The sequence below is a fragment of the Mastigoproctus giganteus genome, chromosome 7 (genome assembly GCF_048544385.1).
Source record: "Mastigoproctus giganteus isolate SK-2022 chromosome 7, ASM4854438v1, whole genome shotgun sequence".
Lineage (NCBI taxonomy): Eukaryota > Metazoa > Arthropoda > Arachnida > Uropygi > Thelyphonidae > Mastigoproctus > Mastigoproctus giganteus.
The window spans coordinates 70,737,802-70,760,105 of NC_143581.1; the positions used below are offsets into that span (position 1 = coordinate 70,737,802).

Sequence of the window (22,304 nt, forward strand, 5' to 3'; positions counted from 1 at the left end):
AGATGGAATACTTAACTTAGGATTAGATTTCAATATCAAAACTTAGAAATCTAAAGATATTGTTCTGTGTGCTTTCCTTCACTTGAGATGACATTCAGAAAATGGAGGACTGCATGCGATACAGTTTCACATAGCTTTGCAATTAAGTTTCGCAATTAAGTCATTGGGGATGTTGGCTACATGCTGTTTGATGCTTGCTTTCAAATTGACAAGCATCTGTATGCCACCAGTAAACTGTCTTTCAGGTATCTCCATTGCCAGAAATCACAGGGATTGAGATCTGCTGATTGGGCTGGCCAGAACTGCGGAAAGTCTCTAGAAATGATGTGATCATTTCTGAATGTTGAATGGAGCAGTTCCTTCACTTGTTGACCAATGTGGGGAGGGGCACCATCTTGCATGAACACTACGGTCTTCAAGCATTGCCTTTCTTGCAGAGAGGGAATAATGTGATCTCTTAGAAGAGTGCAGTACCGTGCACTAGTTATCGTACACTTTATGAGGGGGAGACTCTTCAAAGAAAAATGGCCCGATTATAAACTCTGCCGTGAATCACACCATACTGTAATGTATGGACTTTGTAGTGGTCTTTCATGCAGCAGATGGATAAGAATTTCCCCATATTCAGCAGTTTTGCACATTTACAGCTCTACGAAGAGTGAAATGTGTCTCATCAGACCACAAGATCATTCGAGCCTATGTATCGTCAAATTCCATACAAGCCAGAAATCGTAGAGCAAAGTCTATTCATTGTTGCTGATCACAAGACTTTAGTTCTTGCACTACTTGAATCTTGTATGGGAACCAGTGTAAAATTATTTGAAGCATTTTATGTACAGTAGACCAAGAAGGTTCAAGACTCTTGACACACCTCTAGCACTACTGACTGGTAGTGTTTCGCATTCAGACCATTGCAACTGCCACTTCATCCACTACCTCTATTGCGATACTTGGTCGTTCCCTGCCTGGAATTACATCTATCTTCCTTGTCACTTCAAATTTCGTTATTAGTTTTTGAAGCCCCACTGACATCAAAGGTCCTTTACACAAACCTTTAAGTTTCTGATATTCATGTAGTCCTGCATTAGCATTGCTATTATTCTGGTAGAACACTTTTAGTAAAAGAGCACATTCTTTTTTTTTGTTAGAGCCATAATGGTTATTGACGGTGGCATTGGCTTTTCTGCTTTTATCTAAGAGGATGTCATTTGCATAAGCAGTGTGTCTTGAAGTAAATGACAACTTTTACATATTATGTGCAGTGCCATTTTCCCCGGGTGGCAGAAATTTGAATTAATTTTTTTTTCTTCTACAAATCGCTTCTCCATACCCTAAATGTGACATACCCACCGACTTTCACAGCACTAACTCTAACCGTTTTGATTTTGATACTAGGGTCTCCTGAAGAGGGAAACATTTTACAACCACCCAGTATATGATTCCAGAGTATTAAGTTTGAATTACTGTTACAATAGAAACCAGATATTAAATTAGGTAAATACAAAGAGATTAAATTGTTACCTGCTCTTGCCGATACTCCCAGAAACCTGATGTGCATACAGGCAAGAGGTGCTGTCAGCAGTTAATTTATAGGTGAGAGATTAAGTCCAATAGCCAATAGAATTGTGTCAAGTTTTCTATCATGTATCTAGGGTTCTTATGTAGTGGAAGTGGAGGGGGTTGAATGTGGGCTACTCCTCTGGACATCTGGCCTATTTTCTCTTTTTCATAAATTTTATTTCTTCTTCTATTTACTTATAAAAAAGATGGAAGTATTGCTGGTTGAATTCAACTCCCTGTTTTCTATTGATTTCTGAGGCTCGAAACATTTTTATGAAGAAGGCTTCTTTGAATTTCCTTCTGTTGTATTGGTTGTTTGTAGAAAGAATTCTAGTGTTATTGAAATCCTTTGGCTGTCTGTGGAATCCTTTCTACAGACAGCCAATACAACAGAAGGAAATTCAAGGAAGACGTCTTCATAATAGGTTTTCATAACACTTTAAAACCTCTGTACCCCTAACCAAAGATACAAGGCAATATAAAGCAAAACTTCGTCACCAACAGGAAATGGATACTGATGGAAAAACTGCTGATGATAGTGTCCTACAAATTTTTTTTGAGGAAAGCATGGAAAGCCATTCTCTCCAAAACAAAGCAAGAATGAAGATCACAAACCTCAGCACCTTAAACCAAAGCATGCAGAGTACTGCATACAGGTCTGGAGGCCTAATTTTACAAAGGATGTAGATCTGCTGGAACAAGAGCAGAGGAGGACTTTTCATTTTCTTCATGAGATTGATGGAAGGAATGAAAGGGGTAATCTTACCAAGACAGGCTTCAGTTCTGCAAATTGCATCGTCTGGAGACTAGGCACCTGCAAGGTAATCTGATTGAGGTATTTAAAGCTTTGAATGGATTGAGCAAACTCAATGCTGATGGCATTCTTCCTTTTCCTCAGACCACATATGAGGGGGCATAAATTCAAATTGAGGAAGGATGGTTGTAGAACAGATGTGCTTAAGTTTGCCTTCAGCCAGTGGATGGTTGATTGTTGGAACAAACTTCAAGCTGTTGTTCTGAAAGTGTGGAAGTAGTTTGAATAAATATATGGAAGAACTAGAAATTATTGGAGGGGATGTACAAGTAATGTGGGAAGGTTTTTTTGGTCTTTCGATTTATAAGCTTGCTTTCTTGCATCATTTGCCATTACTAATACTAACGCTAATATCTCAGAAATGCTTTGAAAGTTGAACAAAGAATAAATAATAAACAGTGGAATAGAGGCCGTCAATACTGGCTTGGAAACCACCACCTCTATCCCACTGAATACTTCAGTGGAATATGAGGGGTGTTCAATAAAATATCTGCCTAAGGTACATATGCCAAAATTGGAGCATCATTCAGTCATCAAGTTTCTCACCAAAGAAGGAAATGGGCCAAAGGCCATTCATGAAAGAATGGTGGTTTGTATGACAACAGTGCTCCTTCAGAGTACCAGGTGAAATTCTGGCCAAAACAATTCAAGTGGGATAGAGAGTCACTTGGAAGATGATCCACATCCTGAAAGGCCTGTGACAGGGACCACTCCAGAAATGTGGCAAGCTGTGGAAACCCTCGTGCTGAACGACAGACATGTAAAGGTGTCCGAAATCTCTAGGAAATGTGACAGTATTATTATTATTAGCTATATGGTGCAAGGAAGCCTGAGGCTTATGCTGCACCAGCCAAAAAAAAAAAAAAAAAAAATCCTGAGAGAGAGAGAGAGAGAGAGAGAGAGAGTCAAAAGGGAATCACCAAGAAAGAGAAGAATGATGATATCCAGCTCAGGACCCTGGGTGTGCCAAGCCCATACTCACCGATTATAACCATCCTCCACGAACATTTGGGGATGAGTAAGGTCAGTGCAAGGTGGATCCCCAGATTTCTGATCCCTGCGCAGAAGCAATTTAGAGTACAGTGTTGTGAGGAAAATTTAGAGCTTTATGGAAGGGATCCTGAAACTTCATCTCTAGAATTGTTATGGGTGATGAAACATGGGTTCATCACTGGGATCCTGAGACCGAGCAAGAATCAATGCAATGGAAGTACAAGGGATCTCCCCAACTCGAAAACTTTCAGATGAAACCTTCATCTGGCAAGATTATGGCCACTATTTTTTGGGATTATGAGGGAATTTTGTACATTCACTACTTGGAACACAAGCAGACAGTCACTGGGGAGTCATATGCATCCCTACTGTAGTTGTTGTTATGTGGTTTTTAGGAGCATTTGCAACTAAGGCCATATTGCTCTGGGAATATGCAGTGGTCATTCCCTGACCTTTCTGCATTCTCCGTATTTGGTGGTCATGGGCTCGAACCCCAGTCTAATCAAGAAGCATGTGCTATGCACTGCTACTCCTGCCCACCTGGCTGTGGAGGTGCCTCCCTACTGTACAACCTAAGGATGTCATAAAGGAAAAATGCCATGGAAAACTTTCCAGAGGTGTGCTGCTTCTTCACGACAACACATCAGTACACAGGTCACATGCTGTTGCTGCTTTGAGAGACTGTGACTTTACAGAACTTACCCATCCACCTTACAGCTGAATCTGGCCTCCAATGACTATTTCCCGTTTTGACACGTCAAGAAATGCACTTGGAGATCGCTTTGTTGATGATAATGAACTGAAGTCTGCTGTTTCTAAGTTCTTTGATGGACAGGACAAAGAATTTTATTTGTCTGGTATTTCCTCATTGCCAACAAAATGGAACAAGTGTATTGAAGTTCAAGGGAGTTACACTAAAAAATAAAAAAAAAAGATTTTTGTCTCTATCTCATTTCCTTCATTGGTAGGTAGATATATTAAATAACTTATTGAATGCCCCTCATAGAGGTAGTTTCTGAGCCAGTGCTGATGGCCTATATGACCCTACCTCTGAATATACAATGTGTCTTTGTCTCCAAGACATATATATATTTGAAACCATAGGCTATGCCAAAACTATGTCAGTATAATATTTTTAGAAAGAACAGAATCCATCAAGACAACACACATGATTGAACTCTTCCCTTGAGGCAGCAGCAGCAGTCCAAATAGCTATTAGCATCCATATTACATTCTGCTTTTTATATATCCCACTGAACTGTAGCATTCAACAAAATGAGTTAGATAATTGTAATTAACACTATTCCAAAACACTGTTGATACAGCATTGGTTATAGATGACATTAGGATTTTTTTTTGTGTGAAACAAAAAACATGCATACTGTTAAGAATAAAATAAAAGGAGCAATAACTAAGATCAGTTCATGGGCACAAATCAGTGGCTTTCAACTTTGTTCACAAAAACAATATACATCTATTTTTGCTGCCAATGTAACCTTCATCCAGCTACTAGAACTACACGCACCTGAAACTTAATAAATAAATTTTTTGGTTATACTGCATGATGACCACACAAAGTCAGAAGAGTTCACAATATAGAGAGAATACAAGAACATTAATACTATACTTAGTAGTCAGGCAGGCTTGAACTATGGTCACACGAAGTGTGCGCTCTTTTGTACTCTCACGCTTCACCACTCAGCTTTTCCAACTAGTTCCAGTATACACTAGCATATGGTCCTTAGAAATTACATTAACCACAAGCTTACCTTTCTAGATAACTTTAAAAAGCTAAGACCATCAGTAAAAACTAAATATCATTCAGAGATTCTCTCAGTAACCAAGTGGAAGCTGATTGCCTTACCTTAATAATATCTAAACTTGACTATGGAATATCAGTATATAGCTCAACAAGACCCAGTGTACTTTGTTGGCTTGACCCCTTTCCTTATAGTGCAATATGCATTACTCATTGCACTATAATGGAGCATATTTTCCATCTCCAATAAAGTCCAGATATACAAGCACAACCTCTTCTTATCAGAAGACAACAATATATTATATACTGTATGAAATTAAGATCAAGTATACATATGAAATTAAGATCTATGCCTGAACACCCAAACTGGCAGATATTTTTCACTCCTCATTACCACACGTTATATCAAAACTGTCCTACTGCTAAACAGTCTTTAGGTTTGAGAATCAAACCTAAAGATTTAACAGATTTAAATCTGACTTTTCATAATGTTGCAAAATATCCCTCTACTTTTTCCTGCTTCTTGATATGTGATTTATGATTTATACCTCCCTCCCTCCATATGATTTATACCTCCATAAATGGAAAAAATCTGCACTACACAAATGGTTTCTTGCAGTTGTACCATGCTATAGTGGATCAGGTCCTCAACTATAGTAGTAGTACACAAAGATGGGTCAAAGAATGATAATGATATTGGGATAGTAACAGTTTTCCTGAACACCACATTGGCCTATCAGTTACCATATGAATTTAGTATATTTTCTGCAGAACTAACAGGAATTTAGGTGGCCCTGAAGTATAGAGAATCCTCTAATGTTCAAAATTGTATAATTTTCTCAGATTCTTTATGTGCAATCCAGGCCCTGAAAATCACAGTGAATATTACCCATACAGTTTTAAAGGAAATAACCACCTCCTTGAATATCTTAACTGAACTTTGGAAAAGTACATTCTTCTTTCCAGGATATATGGCAATTCCAGGAAAGAATTAACTGATACTGCTGTGAAATCGGCTGTCTTGCCACCCAGTAACAAGAAGAAGATAATTCCACATCAAGACCATAGACCAGTAATTTGGGAAAAATGCACGTCTCAATGGAAATTAATCAGCAAAACAACAGGCTTTCAACAACAGGTGTTGAAGTATCACAACACCCCTCAAACATTGGTTTTCCTTCAGACCAAATTGACAATAGGAGGTAATATTAGCTCTCCTGTGGATTGACCACACAAATGTTACTCATGCTTACCTTTAAGAGCAGAGGATTTCCCACAGTTTCATCATTGTAACACTTTGCTCATTCAGACATATTCTTCTCAAATGCATAAAATATTCAAGACAACAATAGAATCCTTTCACTCCAGCCATCAATGAAATTCCACTCATGCTTATCTCACTTTTGGATTATGAAACAAATGTTTCAAATATTTTCACCTTTTAAAAAATGTTTATTGCATACCACCTCCTTTACCTAAGAAAACAAAACTCCATTTCTGATAATAGTTTTGCAATTTTATTACTATTTGCAAATAAATAAACCTACTACTTACCATATGTATGGCACACTGTGGCCATAGATGCTGATATGGCAAAAAAAATCTGCAAAAACTTTACTTTTTTTTGCTGATTTTGTTTGACTTCTTCAAAGAAAATAAAACTAAATAAAAGTCTCTTCAATCAGAATACAAAGCGGGATAAATATGCTATTTCATTTGCAGTGTTTTTAGATTAAATAGTTCAGTCAAAATTTGGATTTTGTTTTAAGTAGTGTTGATGAGGAACTAGATAAAATTCTGTTTCTTTTGCCATGTAAATTTTCTCTCTCCTAGTCTCCTTCACATTCTGTAGTTATTTTTGCTCCTTTTTTTTTTTTTTTTTTTTTGCCAAACTTAAAAGCTACATTTTTGAGACATTTTAATGCGTTTTTAAGTATATACAATGTTTAAACATTGACTGTGCATTCACATGTGAATTGTAATTTTGATTCTTTTCCACATGTGTGGAAATGAATGGAAATTCCGAAAACCTCCTTGTTTCCATTACCAATAGTCTTAGTTTTAATTTTGGATGAATCAAAAGTGCATGCACATTTCTTTTGGGATCTTTTCTTTTTATTCTAATTTCTTTCTTTATTTATTTCAATTGTGCAACATTTTTCATCATTGATGGTTTGAAGGTTGAGAATAGTAAATATACAATTTTTGTACCATAATTGTTAGTTGTTTGTTATCAAGTACGTTTGTTACCAAGGCAATAAAGATACTACCCTTGAAATAAACAAGCTTTCTGTCTTTCTGTCTGCTCTTACTTTTTCTGTTCTGCAAGTTGGTTGCAGAACAGACAAAGAGCTTGAAGAATGAAGTCCACATAATATAATGAAATTTTTAATATATTTTTTTTATGATGGAATATTCAGATCATGAAAATAAAGGGTGATTATGGTTTTTTGGTCAGCTACATTTTACTTTTCTATTTATTTTAGTTTTAAAGATGCAGTTTCATCATTGATGCTTCCCTTATTTTTTAATATTTTATTTCAGCTGCCTAAATTTAATATTAAAAATTGTTTTACTTTCTTTCAGTTGCTAGAAATGATGGGACCAACAAGAAAACTTTCTGATATTGTATGTGATCCAAAGTCTTTAGGCCAGTTTCTGGTTGTAGAAAATTCTTCAGCTTTGGAAGAAACTTCAGAAGCATTGTGTGCTATGAATGGTTCTGCATTGTCATTACTAGTAGAAAAATTACAGAGTGAAGTTAACGGAGGAAAGATTGTGCGTCTGGTAAGAAAAATGTTCTATGACAAAAAATTAACTAAAATCACTAAATAACATACAAAGGATTGTTTGTCTGTTATTTAGGGATGATTTTAACTAATTTAATTTTTTATATTTCATATAATTTTATATATTATTACATACTCATAAAATATTAGGGATATGAAGTCCTAAACTAATAAAATTTCAAAGTAACATACAAGTTACAATTTACATCCAGTTCAATATGTAGTTGAAATAAAAACAAACTAAAGTTTGTATAAAAGTATCATCTTATATTGTAAAATTTTTCTAAACAAGTTGCCTATCTCTTATACAGTAGGGTCTCAATGGCAGTTGGTGACACATGAGATTGGAAGGGAAAGAATGGATAGGGAAGGGTTTAACTTGTAGCATGTGTGCAATATTAGCTTTTCATTTGAACAAGTAAGAATTCTGTATTTGAACTGGATGGATTAATAAGAACAATAATGTGGGGCTACGGCTGGTCTCTCTCTCTCTCTCTCTCTCTCTCTCTCTCTCTCTCTCTCTCTCTCTCTCACACACACACACACAATTCACAAAGGGGGATCGAAGGGTGACACGAGTAATTACAGACCAGTTTAACTTCTGTTCCGGGTAAAATAATGGAGTCACTGGTTAAAGATGCATTGCAGGATCATCTAGACAAGACCGCAGCAATAATTCAGACACGACATGGGTTTGTTAAGGGAAAGTCTTGTCTGACAAATTTGATAGGATATTATGATGTGGTTACAAAGGAACTGGATACAAAAAATAATTTTGATATCATATATTTGGATTTCAGGAAAGCTTTTGACACAGTTGCACATGGAAGACTATTGTACAAATTGGAGCAGAATGGTATTAAGGGTAAGTTGCTACAATGGATAAAAGGATGGTTGAGTGGGAGAAGACAGAGGGTGGTAATCAATGGGTGCTGCTCTTCGGGACTAATGTTATTTGTGGAGTCCCACAGGGTTCGGTGTTGGGTCCACTGTTGTTTTGTATATTTATCAATGATATTGGTGAAGGTATATCAGGCTTAATGTCGAAGTTTGCAGATGATACAAAGGTTGGCAGGGTTGTTAATGACAGTAATGGCAGTGTGCTACTGCAACAGGATCTAGATAATTTGGGCAGATGGGCTAAGAAGTGGCAACTGAAGTTTAACCTTGACAAATGCAAAGTACTGCATATGGGTAGAAGTAATCCCAGAGAAACGTGTACCAACTGTGTGGTAGAAAATGAAAAAGACCTGGGAGTAATTGTGCAGTTAGATATGAAGTTTTCTGAGAAATGTAGACAGGCTGCCAGGGCAGGTTATGGGGTTTTGCCAATGATATATAGTAATTTTGCTAGCAGGGAAAAGGAGGTGATTGTCCCTCTGTATAAGGCAATGGTCAGACCATGCCTTGAATGGTCAGGCCATGCTATTTGAATGGTCAGGCCATGCCTTGAGTACTGCATACAGGTCTGGAGGCCTCATTTTAGGAAGGATGTCGATTTGCTTGAGTGTGTGCAGAGAAGGGCAACAAGATTGGTGATGGGAATGAAGGGATCCTCTTACCAAGAGAGGCTTAAGTTCTGCAAATTGCAGTGGCTGGAGACTAGGCACCTGCACGGTGATCTGATTGAGGTGTATAAGGCCTCGAATGGGTTGAGCACACTGAATTCTGATGGGATCCTTCCACTTGTTCAGATTACGAACCTAAGGGGGCATAAATTCAAATTAAGAAAGGACAGATGTAGAATAGATGTGCAGAAATTTGTCTTTAGCCAGCGGGTGGTTAATTGCTGGAACAAACTTCCATCTGTCGTTGTGGAAGGTTGAATAAATTTAAAGAGGAACTGCACAGGCATTTGGAGGAAATGGTGTGATTTTTTTTTTGGCTGATGCTGCATAAGCTCATACACTTGCTTTCTTGCATCACATGCCACTACACACACACACACACACACACACACACACACACACACACACACACACACACACACACACACACACACACACACACACACACACACACACCATTGTAGGGATATGACAGTGCTTATTGCCCCAACTAAATAAAGACTTTCACGTCTCATTAGATTTATTTGTTGAGGCAGTAAATCAGTGGTTTTCAACCTTTTTTTAAATAACGGCACCCCTAAGTAATTTATTTTATTTTGCAGCACCCCTACTCAATTTTCTGCCTGTTAGATCCGATTCTTTCTCTGTATATATATATATATATTAAAAAATATATATGTTATATGATATTTATTAAATAATATAATTATAAAAAGTACATTTCATAATACAAATTATATATATATATATATACAGTATATAATTGTATTTTTTATATAGAGGTACTAAGTAAACATCAATTATAGATCACCACAAAATTAAAAAGATACTGTACACCTTTTTATAATGAAATAAATATATAAATTAAAAAATAATAATAAGTTTAAGTAACTTAAACCCAAATTACGTGGCACCCCTGGAATGTTGTTGCGGCACCCCGGTTGAAAACCACTGCAATAAATGCTGCCACATCCACTTCTGTTCCTCGTGTGTGAATGCAACCTTACACCTAAACACAGCTTCCTCTAAAGGTGTATTCATTATGTGGATGGACTTGTCTTGTCTGTACATTATTTAAGATTTATGTACATTCAATTTATACAAATAAAATTGTACATGGCTTACAGGAATTTGCCTAGTACAATAGTTTTATATAGAAGAAATCCCAACTCACATGAATACTCTTGTTCCCTCAAATACTTGCAGGGGGTACCAGATCCTACTGTACTTCAAATAAGTAACACTTCCCAGTAGAGAAGTCTATTGTTACTTACTTTCAGTTGAGAGTACCACCACCCAATCAGCACTATTTGTGTAAGGGATAAGCAAACCTTGCCCACCCCTCTGTTCTTATTAGCTTTAAGAAAAGGATAAAAGATGAAGAAAGGTAATAATAGAAGATAACTATAAATAGCAGCAGTTGAAAACAGAAAGGGATAGTTACCCCAATCTGTGCTTAACTCATATCTCACTTATTCAGAACAGTGCAGACAGCCTGCCAGAGCAGCACATGAGGTCTTGTCAATGATGTACAGGAACTTTGCTAGCAAGGATAAGGAGGTGATTATCCCTTTGTTTAAGGCAATTGTCAGGCCACACCTTGAATACTGCATACAGGTCTCGAGGCCTCACTTTAGGAAGGATGTAGAGCTGTGGGAATGACTAGACTCTGTAGATATGACTACAGAGAAGGGCAACAAGGTTAGTGAATGGAACAAAGGGTTGCTCTTATGAAGAAAGGCTTAAGTTTTGCAAATTACAGTGTCTGGAAACTAGGCACTTGTGAGGTGATCCGATTGAGGTGTATAAGGCTTTGAATGGTTTCAGCAAGCTTAATGCTGATGGGATTCTTCCTTTTGTCCCAATTATGGACTTGAGGGCGCATAAATTCAAACTGAGAAAAGATAGTTGCAGAATAGATGCACAGAAATTTGCCTTTAGCCTACAGGTGGTTGATTGCTGAAGCAAACTTCCAAGTGTTGGGAAAATTACTAGATTAAATAGATTCAAGGAAGAACTGGACAAACTTTTGGATTGAATGGCTGGGTGAAATGGGAAGTTTTTTTTTTTTTTTTTTTATCTGATGCTGTATAAGCTTGCGTTCTTGCATCATATGCCACTACTAATGCTAATGACAGTGCTATCAGTCAGTGTAAGGCCTGACAATGAAGATATATTTCCACAATCTTGATAGAGATCAAAATGAGAAATTCCTGGGTTTGTAGCAAACTTAGTTCTTCTGTGCCTAAGAGTTTTTTCTCCAGATTTACTTGAGCATTAATTTTTTTTAAATGTACAATATTTTAAAATTTAGTTATATATGCATAATGAACTATTTTTCTGTAATTTTGTTTAAAATTTGTAGCTTTCAGAATTAATGTCACGGTTTGGGCGACCTGATATTGGAAATTTATTAGAAGATGTAGCAAAAATGGTGGACACAGTTCTGTCTCTTCCCAGTCTTCCTTTCAGTAATGGGGAATTTTCTTCTCTGATAACTGATGTGAAAGGTATCATTGAATCATTTTTAAAAGGAGATGTTGATATGAACCTGTAAGTATTTATTATTATTTTTCCTTAACATTTTTATAGTAATCTAAGTGGTCTCATAGCCATATCATCTATTTTTTCTGACTATTTGAAACCTGAATTGATATACTTGTGTAGTATAGTCAAAAACATTTCTACTTTTGAAGCCACTATCAAGGAATGTTTATACACATGAGCATTTTGCTGCTTATATAGAAGATATGATATGCCTAGATACATGCAGCTCATTGTCAGTTTAGGCATTCATATTTGATCTCCTTGTAGAGTCCATGAAAGGTAGATATGTACTCATTACCCACCCTACTCACTATATCTAGTTCCTGCTAGAATAAAATAATTTCTGCAGAGATGTAGGTTCTAGGACCTACATCTAGTCTGAGATGTAGGTTCTAGTCTGAAGAGATGGAACATGCTATGATGCAGACATTGCATCAAAGCATGCTAACTGGCCTTTTGCCTCTGAAAATATTCAGAACTAACTAAAGTCACAAAAATTATAATATGCTTATCTGTTATAATATCATTTACAATAAACTTATCTTGACAAAAAAGAACTCACTGAATTTTAAGTGGACAGGTGATGTGTTGCCTTTAGCTCAGGGATATGCTTGATTTCTGAACTTTTCAACGTTTTCAACGTCGGGAATACTGCATCCAAGTGGAAGTCAGTTTGCCTTTCCAAGTCAAAGAAAAATGGCTTTTGCACTACACATTTTGACACTACACATTTGACAGACTACAAAAGAAGTCTTCAAACAGCTGGTTGTGTTATTTTTAAAAAAAACTTACCCAAAGTTGCAAAATAATTACTCAAGAGATCTGACAATGTTCAGTAGCAGGTGTCAATGTGTATATTGTATACCAAGTATCACATCAACATTTGCTTAAAAGTTGTAACTACCATCAAGGGTGAAGGGAAGGGCTTTTGCTTTCGTAAAGGTGACTGCAGTGGTCTCAGACAGTTTTTAAATTCTATACAGTGGGATCAGCTGAAGATGTTACCAATGGTGAATTCTAAATGGGGTGCCTTCAGGGACTTAATCTTGGAGGCTACTAGCTTTTCATACCAACTAAGAAATACTGTTCAAGGTTTAGGTAAAAATGGATGTCACATGAATTAATGAGGCTCATGGCAGAGAAGAAAATGCATGGGATGGGATGCATATAAATTATCAGGCAAAGCAGAAGCCTATGGCAGATATAAGCTAGTCTATAATCAAATCACAAAGGAGGCTAGGCATGCAAAAGTAGATTATGAGAAATCTTTGGCAAAGGACATAAAGTAAAACAGCAAAGAGTCTTTACTTATGTAAACTCTAGAAGGAAAGGGATGAATCAGATTGGTCCACTTAACGTAGATGGTTTGATTATTGATGATCACGCTCAGGTAGGTGATAGACTGAATGAGTATTTTGCATCTACATTCACACATGAGGAGTTATTCAAGGAGGGGAATGCCAGAAATTTATCAAACTCTAACAGGGAGCTAAGTGATTTTGTAATAACTGAGAACAAAGTGGAGGAGAAATTGTTGAAGTTAAACATAAGGAAAGCACCTGGGGTGGATGGAATCTATCCAGTTATATTAAAGGAGGCAGCAAACGAAGTAAGCAAACCCTTAGCCATAATTATGAGAGCTTCCTTAGACTCAGGGGACGACTCCATGGAATGGAGGTGTGCAGATGTATCCTCAATTTACAAAAGGGGGGGGTGTTCAAAAAGTGACACAAGTAACTATAGACCTGTTAGTTTAACTTGGGTTCTGGGAAAAATAATGGAGTCAGAACACATGATGGGCCCAACACCAAACCCTTGGGAACTCCACTAATAACATTAGTCCACGAAGAGCAGTGTCCATTGATTACCACTCTTTGAAGTCTCCCACTCAACCATCCCTTTATCCATTGTAACAACTTGTAGCAAAGTTGTAGCAACAACCATTGTAGCAAACCCTTAGCCATAATTATAAGAGCTTCCTTGGACTCAGGGGAGGACTCCAGGGAATGGAGGTGTGCAAATGTATCCTCAATTTACAAGGTGGGGGGGTGTTCAAAAAGTGACACAAGTAACTATAGACCTGTTAGTTTAACTTGTGTTCTGGGAAAAATAATGGAGTCACTGGTTAAAGAAGCATTGCAGGATCATCTAGACAAGACTTTCGGTAGTAGTTAAGACACAGCATGGGTTCATTACAGGTAGGCCTTGTCTGACCAATTTGATTGGATACTATGATGTGATCACAAAGAAACTGGATGCGAAGAATATTTTGATATCATATACTTGAATTTTAGGAAAGCTTTTGATACTGTTGCACATGGAAGACTGCTGTACAAATTGGAGCAATATGGCATTAAGGGCAAGTTGCTACAATGGATAAAGGGATGGTTGAGTTGGAGACTTCAAAGAGTGGTAATCAATGGACACTGCTCTTCGTGGACTAATGTTATTAGTGGAGTTCCCAAGGGTTTGGTGTTGGGCCTATCATTGTTTTGTGTATTCATGAATGATATTAATGAAGGTATAGCAGGCTTAATGTCCGAGTTTGCAGATGATACAATGGTTGGCAGGGTTGTTGACAACAGTAAAGACAGTATGCTACTGAAACCGGATCTAGATAAGTTGGGCAAATGAGCTGAAAAGTGGCAGCTGAAGTTTAACATTGCATTAGCATTAGCATTAGCATTAGCATTAGTAGAGGCATTTGATGCAAGAAAGCAAGCTTATGCAGCATCAGCCAAAAAAAAAAAAAAAAAAGTAACATAAATAAATAAAAATAACCACTTCCACTTCACCCCTCTGTTCGTTCGAAATACCTGTCCAGCTGAGCCTTAAACTTATTTAGGCTATCAACTTCCACGACAAGGGATGGAAGTCTGTTCCACCCACCAACCACCCGCTGGCTAAAGGCAAATTTCCGCACATCTATCCTACATCTGTCTTTCCTCAATTTGAATTTATGCCCTCTCAGGTGATTTTTCTGAGCTAGAGGAAGAATCCCATCAGCATTGACCATGCTCAAACCATTCAAGGCTTTGTACACCTCTATCAGATCACCCCGCTGGTGCCTAGTTTCCAGACACTGTAATTTGCAAAACTTAAGCCTTTCTTCGTAAGAGAACCCCTTTGTCCCATTCACCAATCTAGTTGCCCTTCTCTGTACTCGTTCCAGCAGCTCTACATCCTTCCTGAAATGAGGCCTCCAGGCCTGTATACAGTACTCTAGGTGTGGCCTGACCATTGCCTTATACAAGGGAATAATCACCTCCTTATCCCTGCTAGAAAAATTTCTATATATCATTGACAATACACCATGAGCTACTCTTGCAGCTCGTCTGCACTGCTCAGAGAACTTCATATCTGCCTGCACCACCACCCCCAGGTCCCTTTCATTCTCTACCACTGTCAGTGTAGTACCACAGAGTTGATACGTTGCTCTGGGGTTGCTGTTTCCCATATGTAGTACTTTACATTTGTCAATGTTAAACTTCATTTGCCACCTCGAAGCCCATCTGCTCAACCTTTCCAAATCCTGTTGCAGCAGCATAGTGTCAGTAGTGTCCTTGACAACCCTGCCAACCTTTGTATCGTCTGCAAACTTGGACATTAAGCCTGATATACCATCATCAATATCATTTATAAATACAGAAAACAATAAAGGCCCCAATACTGAACCCTGAGGGACTCCACTAATAACATTAGTCCACGATGAGCAGTGTCCATTGATTACCACTCTCTGTCTTCTCCCCCTCAACCACCCCTTTATCCATAGCAGCAACTTGCCTCCAATGCCACACTGCTCCAATTTGTGCAGCAGTCTTCCATGTGCAACAGTATCAAAAGCCTTTCTAAGATCCAAGTATATAATATCAAAGTTATTCCCTGCATCCAGTTCTTTTGTGACTGCATCATAGTATCCAATCAAATTGGTCAGGCAAGACTTCCCCTTAACAAAACCATGCTGTGTCCTAGCTATAACTGAAGTCTTGTCTAGATGATCCTGCAGTGCTTCTTTCACCAGTGCCTCCATTAATTTTCCGGGAACAGAAGTTAAACTCACAGGTCTATAATTACTTGTGTCAGCCTTTGATCCCCCTTTGTGAATTGGGGTCACATTTGCACATCTCCAGTCAATGGGTACCTCCCCTGAGTCCAAGGAAGCTCTCATAATTATGGCTAAGGGTTTGCTTACCTCCTTTGCTGCCTCCTTTAATATAACTGGATAGATCCCATCCACCCCAGGTGCCTTTCTTGTGTTTATCTTCAACAATTTCTCCTCCACTTTGCTCTCAGTTATTACAAGATTCTCTAGCTTACTGCTAGAGTTGAATACACCTCTGGCATTCCCCTCGCTGAATAACTCCTCATGTGTGAATGTCGATGCAAAATATTCATTTAGTTTGTTAGCTACCCGAGCAGGGTCATCAACAGTTGACCCCTCGATCTCAAGTGGACCAATCTGATTCATCCCCTTCCTTCTAGAGTTTACATAAGTAAAGAACTCTTTGCTGTTTTTCTTCGCATCCCTTGCCAAGGATCTCTCGTAATCTGCCTTCGCCTGCCTAACCTCCTTTGTAACTTGGTTACAGATCAACTTGTATCTATCATAGGCATCCGTGTCACGTGTTAATTTGTATGTATCCCATGCATTTTTCTTCTCTGCCATATGCCTCATTAGTTCATCTGACAACCATTTAGGCCTAAACCTTGAACAATATTTCTTAGTTGGTATGTAAAGCCTAGTAGCTTCCACAATAAGTTCTTTGAATGCTTCCCATTTTGAATTTGCTGTTGGCAATATCATCAGTTGATCCCACTGTATAGAATTTAAATACTGTCTCAGTCCATTGTAGTCGCCTTTACGAAAGCAATACCCCTTCCCTTTACCCCTAATGGTAGTTACCTCTTTGAGTAACTCCCACTTCAGCACACTGTGATCACTGCCACCAAGTGGTTCATTTATCTGCAGATTCTGAATGCATGAAGAATCACTACTGATAATCAAATCAAGAGTATTACTCCCTCTAGTTGCCTCCCGAACATGCTGATGTAGAAAACAATCATCCAATAAATCCACAAAAGCCTTGCTACTGTGTGAGTGACCAGCCCCCAAATTCCAGTCAATATCTGGGAAATTAAAATCCCCCATTATAAGACTCTCTGATTTACTGGCCCACTCTATTTCTCCGAACAGTTTCTTATTATACTCATCAGAGTCGTTAGGCCTATAGCACACTCCTACTCTCAATTTTGATCTCCCAATGCTTATGTCACACCAAACTGACTCGACACTGCACTGTCCAGCGATGTCGACTGGCTTCACTTCCTTGGATTTTATGTGTTTCTTAATTAATAGCATAACCCCTCCTCCCTTCCTATCCTGTCTATCCTTTCTGTACACATTGTACTCCCCAAATTCCAGTTCTGCATTTCTTATATCTGTGTGACACCACGTCTCTGAAATCCCCACAATATCTGCCTTTGATGTTTTGAGCAATACCTCAAATTCATCAAATTTATTTACTAAACTCCTAGCATTGGTGTACACACAAGTATACATGCACCTGTTCTTTTTCTTAGCTACCCTAACACAACCCATGTGTTTACTTGTACCCCAATGATTCCCAGCAGTCTCTGAAATATCCTGCATCTTATTTTCCAGGCTGCGGCTCATTCCAATAGAAGCAGTGCAAGAATCACTTTCACCTCTGCCAGTGGCTACTGTTAATCTATTAGTCCTTGTATCCCCCCAATCTAGCAGTTTTCCGACCCACCTAACATTGCCTCGATAGCATCAGCAAACATTCTTGCAATTGACAATTGACAATTGCAAAGTACTGTATATGGGGTGCAGTAACCCAAGAGAAATGTACCAACTGTGTAATACTACACTCAGGGAAGTGGAGAGTGAAAAAGACCTGGGGGTAATTGTGCAGTCAGATATGAAGTTTTCTGAGCAGTGCAAAAAGGCTGCAAGAGTAGCTCACGGTGTCTTGTCAATGATATACAGGAATGAATTTTGCTAGCACTGATAATGAGGAGATTATCCCTTTGTACAAGGCAAACGGTCAAGCCACACCTTGAATACTGAGTACAGGTCTGGAGGCCTCATTTTAGGAAGAATGTAGGGTTGCTAGAATGCATACAAAGAAGGGCAGCAATATTGGTGAGGGGAACAAAGGGGTGCTTGTACCAAGATAGGCTTAAGTTCTGCAAATTGCAGTGCCTGGAGACTAGGCATATGTGAGGTGATCTGATTGAGGTTTATAAGGCCTTGAACAGGTTGAGCAAGCTCAATGCTGATGGGACTCTTCCTGATGCTCGCGTTAAGAACCTGGGGGGGGGAGCATAGGTTCAAATTGAGGAAAGATAGTTGTAGAATAGATGTGCGGAAATTAGCCTTTAGCCAGCGGGTAGTTGATTGCTGGAACAGACTTCTATCTCTTGTAATAAATTTAAGACTGAGCTGGACAAGCATTTGAAGTGAATAGATGACTGAAATGGGAGGGTTTATTAAGAAGCAAAATAAACAGAAAAAGGAAAATAACAAAAGTTATCTTTTGTCTAATGCTTCAAAATATGCAGTGCAGCAGTAAAGGAAGCAAAAGGATATAAATAATGTGTGGTTTGTAAAATAAATAAAGTGTCTGTGAAAATGGAAATGAAAAGTACACACGGTGCCTGAACTAAGAGCAGTTAAGGGATAGTCGAAAGTGGAAGTGAAGTAGTGGTTAAACAGGTGAAAGAATTTGAAAAACCTAGTACAAAAATGAACTGGGACTGAGCAAGCAAATAACAAAAAATAAAAATGAAAAATAATAAATAACAAAGAAATAAATAAGTAAATAACACTGTATTCAGATATGGGAGGGCAATTTTAGCAAATGGTCAAATCAGGGAATGGCAAATATGCAAAATCTGAATATAGTAGATGAAAATATCATACATAACCAGGAAATTCATCAGGGAAATACTCCTGACCATGTATCAGGTACTGCGTTTCCATACTTGTCTGTAGTATTAGAAAAAGGGGGGTAGCAAATATGTGGCCTTTATAGTAATACTAGTAGACAAGGTAGTCCCTACACAGTGTAAAAATAAAGTTAATAATGTAAATTAAAATAAATACAAATTTACAAAAGTGTAATGTGAAATATAATACAAATGCATGTGAAGTGTGGAAGGGGTGAAAGGTAATTAAATTAACATGGTTGAAAATTAAAATTCAAATATAAAGCAGAGAAATTTGATCAAAAAAGTGTGGACAAGCAAATGGTATAGGGAATGGTAAAATTCTTAGGGAGGGGAAGTGGAGAAAAAGATGGTCAAAAGAAGGTGAAAATAGTGATAGGAATGAGGATAGACGGAGCGTTCGTATTTTCGCCTTCTTTTGAGGCATGGCATATAACTTCGAGTTTTAAACAATAATAATGTGCATTTATTCTATTAAAACTTAATAAATTAGAATTATTAAAAAATTAATAATTATTAAGAAATGTGGGAGGCGAAATACGAGGGGCCACTTTTCAGGATCCCGTATAATATATATTGCATTTATTTTATAAAAAATAATCATATTAGTGAAACAAAGAAAAATAATTCCACAAACCATAAAAACTCAGAACTATATTTGTAATTTGTTTGGATATGAATATTAACAAATTAATATTGTATTACTGTTAATAAAAAATTGCTTACACAAGAGATTTATTGTTTGTTTATTTATTATTTATTTTCAGAATATCAAATATAGCGAATGATCTTGAACCCTTGTACAAGGAAAAAGCCGGACCTCAAATTAAAACTGTAGTGAAATATATTAATAAATTAGCAGCATTTCTGAAGAAAGGACTAAATGTTGTACATGGTAATATAGCCTTTCTTTTTATTTAACTCAAAAATTAGTAATGGTTTAGAAACATTTTCATAAAAATCTCACCTCTTTTTGGTCTGTAATGCTTATTAACCTAGAATTAACCTAGAATAGAAGTAGTGGCAGGGAACTTCACAGGTATCCCTCAAAAATAATGTTCCCACATTAACTGTTAATCAGTAATTAAAACTTCTGAAATTTTTTTCTTACCCTCCCAAGTACAGTCAGACTTTTACTGCAACAGTTTCTGAAGTGGTTTTCTTAGTTTTTGTATAAAAATTGGATGCAAGAATCTGTCAGGAGCCCTGCCACCATTTTGCAACTGTTTGAATTTTGCTTGAGGAATGTGATGGAATGGACAAGGGCCAATGTTGTGTTTGTTTAAAGTTAGAAACATTCAGATTACTTGTTTTTCCTCTCCCGCTAGGTGAGCAAACATAGGTATCTTCCCACTAGGTATCTTCCTTCCATTCAGATCAATCACACAAAACTTCCCCTTGACAAACCCATGCTGTGTCCGAATTATTACTGCAGTCTTGTCTAGATGATCCTGTAATGTCTCTTTAACCAGTGACTCCATTATTTTCCCCGGAAGAGATGTGAAACTAACAGGTCTATAATTACTCGTGTTAGGGGAGAGAGAGAGAGAGAGAGAGAGAGAGAGAGAGAGAGAGAGAGAGTGTGTGTGTGTACTCTTTATCTGATTATCAGCATTCATACCTTAGCAATATGCAGACAAAAGAACCATTAGGTGGCAGTGATCACAGTGTATTGATGGGGATTAACTTAAAGTTGTAGATACTCAGATGGGTAAGGGAAGGGAAAGGTTCTTTCAAAAAGGTGACTACAGTGTTCTTAGATAGTTTTGAATACTATACAGTGGGACCAACTGATTATACCATCAGAAAGTTCTAAATAGTAATAATAGCGATGCAAGAAAGCAAGCATATGAGCTTATGTAGCATCAGCCAAAAAAAAAAAAAATTCACACAACCATTCCCTCTAAAAGTTTGTCCAGTTCCTCCTAGAATTTTTTTAAGCTATCAGCTTTCACAACAACAACAGATGGAAGTTTGCTCCAGCAATTAACCACCCTCTGGCAAATTTCCCCATGATGAGAAGCATTCAAGGAAATAATCATAGTAGCTATTATGCTTTTCATACCAATTAAGAAATACTGTTAAGGTTTAGGCCTAAATGGATGTCAGATGAATTAATGAGATTTGTTGCGGAGATGAAAAATGCATAGGATGCATATAAATTATCATGCGATACAGCCATCTATATTTGATATAAACTAATATGCAGTCAAGTCACAAAGGTGGTTAGGCATGCTAAGGCAAATTATGAGAAATCTTTGGGAAAGGATGCAAAGAAAAATATAGTTCACTTGAGATCGATGGTTCAACTGTTGATGATCCTACTGCTCAAGTCGTTGAGCAGGATCATCAACAAGCTCGAATAAGTATTTTGCATCTACATTCACACATAAGGAATCTTTATGGAGTGGATTGCAGAAGTTTATCAAACTCTACCAGGAAGCTAAATGATTTTGCAATAATTGAGAAGAAAGTGGAAGAAAAATTCCTGATGTTAGATATAAGAAAGGATTTGGGGTGGATGGATCTATCCAATTATATTAAGGGAGGCAATAAAGGAGGTAAATAAGCCCTTAGCTTACTTACCTCCTTTGCTGCATAACTATGAGGGCACCCTTCTATTCAAGTGAATTCCCAGTGGACTGGAGATGTGCAAATGTCTCTCTAGTTCACAATTCAGATTCAAAGGATGACACAAGTAGTTACAGGCCTGTTAGCTTACTTTCTGTTCCAGGGAAAATGATGGATTCACTGGTTAAGGAAGTAATGCAGGACCATCTAGACAGGAGTGCAGTTATACATCAGTCACAGCAGTTTATTAAAAGAATTCTTATCTGCCCAGTCTGCTTGCATACTATGATGTGGTAACAAAGGAACCGGATGCAAAAAGTAATTTTGATATCATATACTTGGATTTCAGGAAATCTTTTGATAACTGTTGCACATAATAGACTACTGTGCAGATTGGAGCAGTGTAGTATTAAGGGCAGTTTACTGCTATGGATAAAAGGATGGTTGAGTGGAAGAAGACAGACAGCTGTCATAATGTTATCGGTGGAGTCCACTTGGGTTCAGTGCTGAGCCCATTGTTGTTTTTTCTATTTATTAATGATATTGACGAAGGCCTATCAGGCTTAATATTCAAGTTTGCAGATGATACGAAGGATGGCAGAGTGAGTGGTGATGACAGTAATGACTGCATGCTACTGCAACAAGGTCTAGAAAAATTAGGCTGTTGGGCTGAGAAATGGCAATTGAGATTTAACATTAACAAATGCAAAGTACTGCATATGGGTAGCAGT

General features: G+C 37.6%; 1 protein-coding gene across 5 annotated transcripts in view; it reads left to right on the top strand.

The window, feature by feature from the left end:
• LOC150082988 (uncharacterized) overlaps positions 1 to 22,304 on the top strand; it is a 1,785,507-nt gene that overhangs the window by 175,146 nt on the left and 1,588,057 nt on the right. For all 5 annotated transcript variants that reach the window (XM_090377722.1, XM_090377724.1, XM_090377725.1 and 2 more), the window contains exons 7-9: positions 7,713 to 7,913; positions 11,849 to 12,036; positions 19,770 to 19,897. In XM_090377722.1, coding sequence (XP_090233848.1) covers positions 7,713 to 7,913; positions 11,849 to 12,036; positions 19,770 to 19,897 — 517 coding nt within the window. The remainder of the gene's footprint in view (positions 1 to 7,712; positions 7,914 to 11,848; positions 12,037 to 19,769; positions 19,898 to 22,304) is intronic.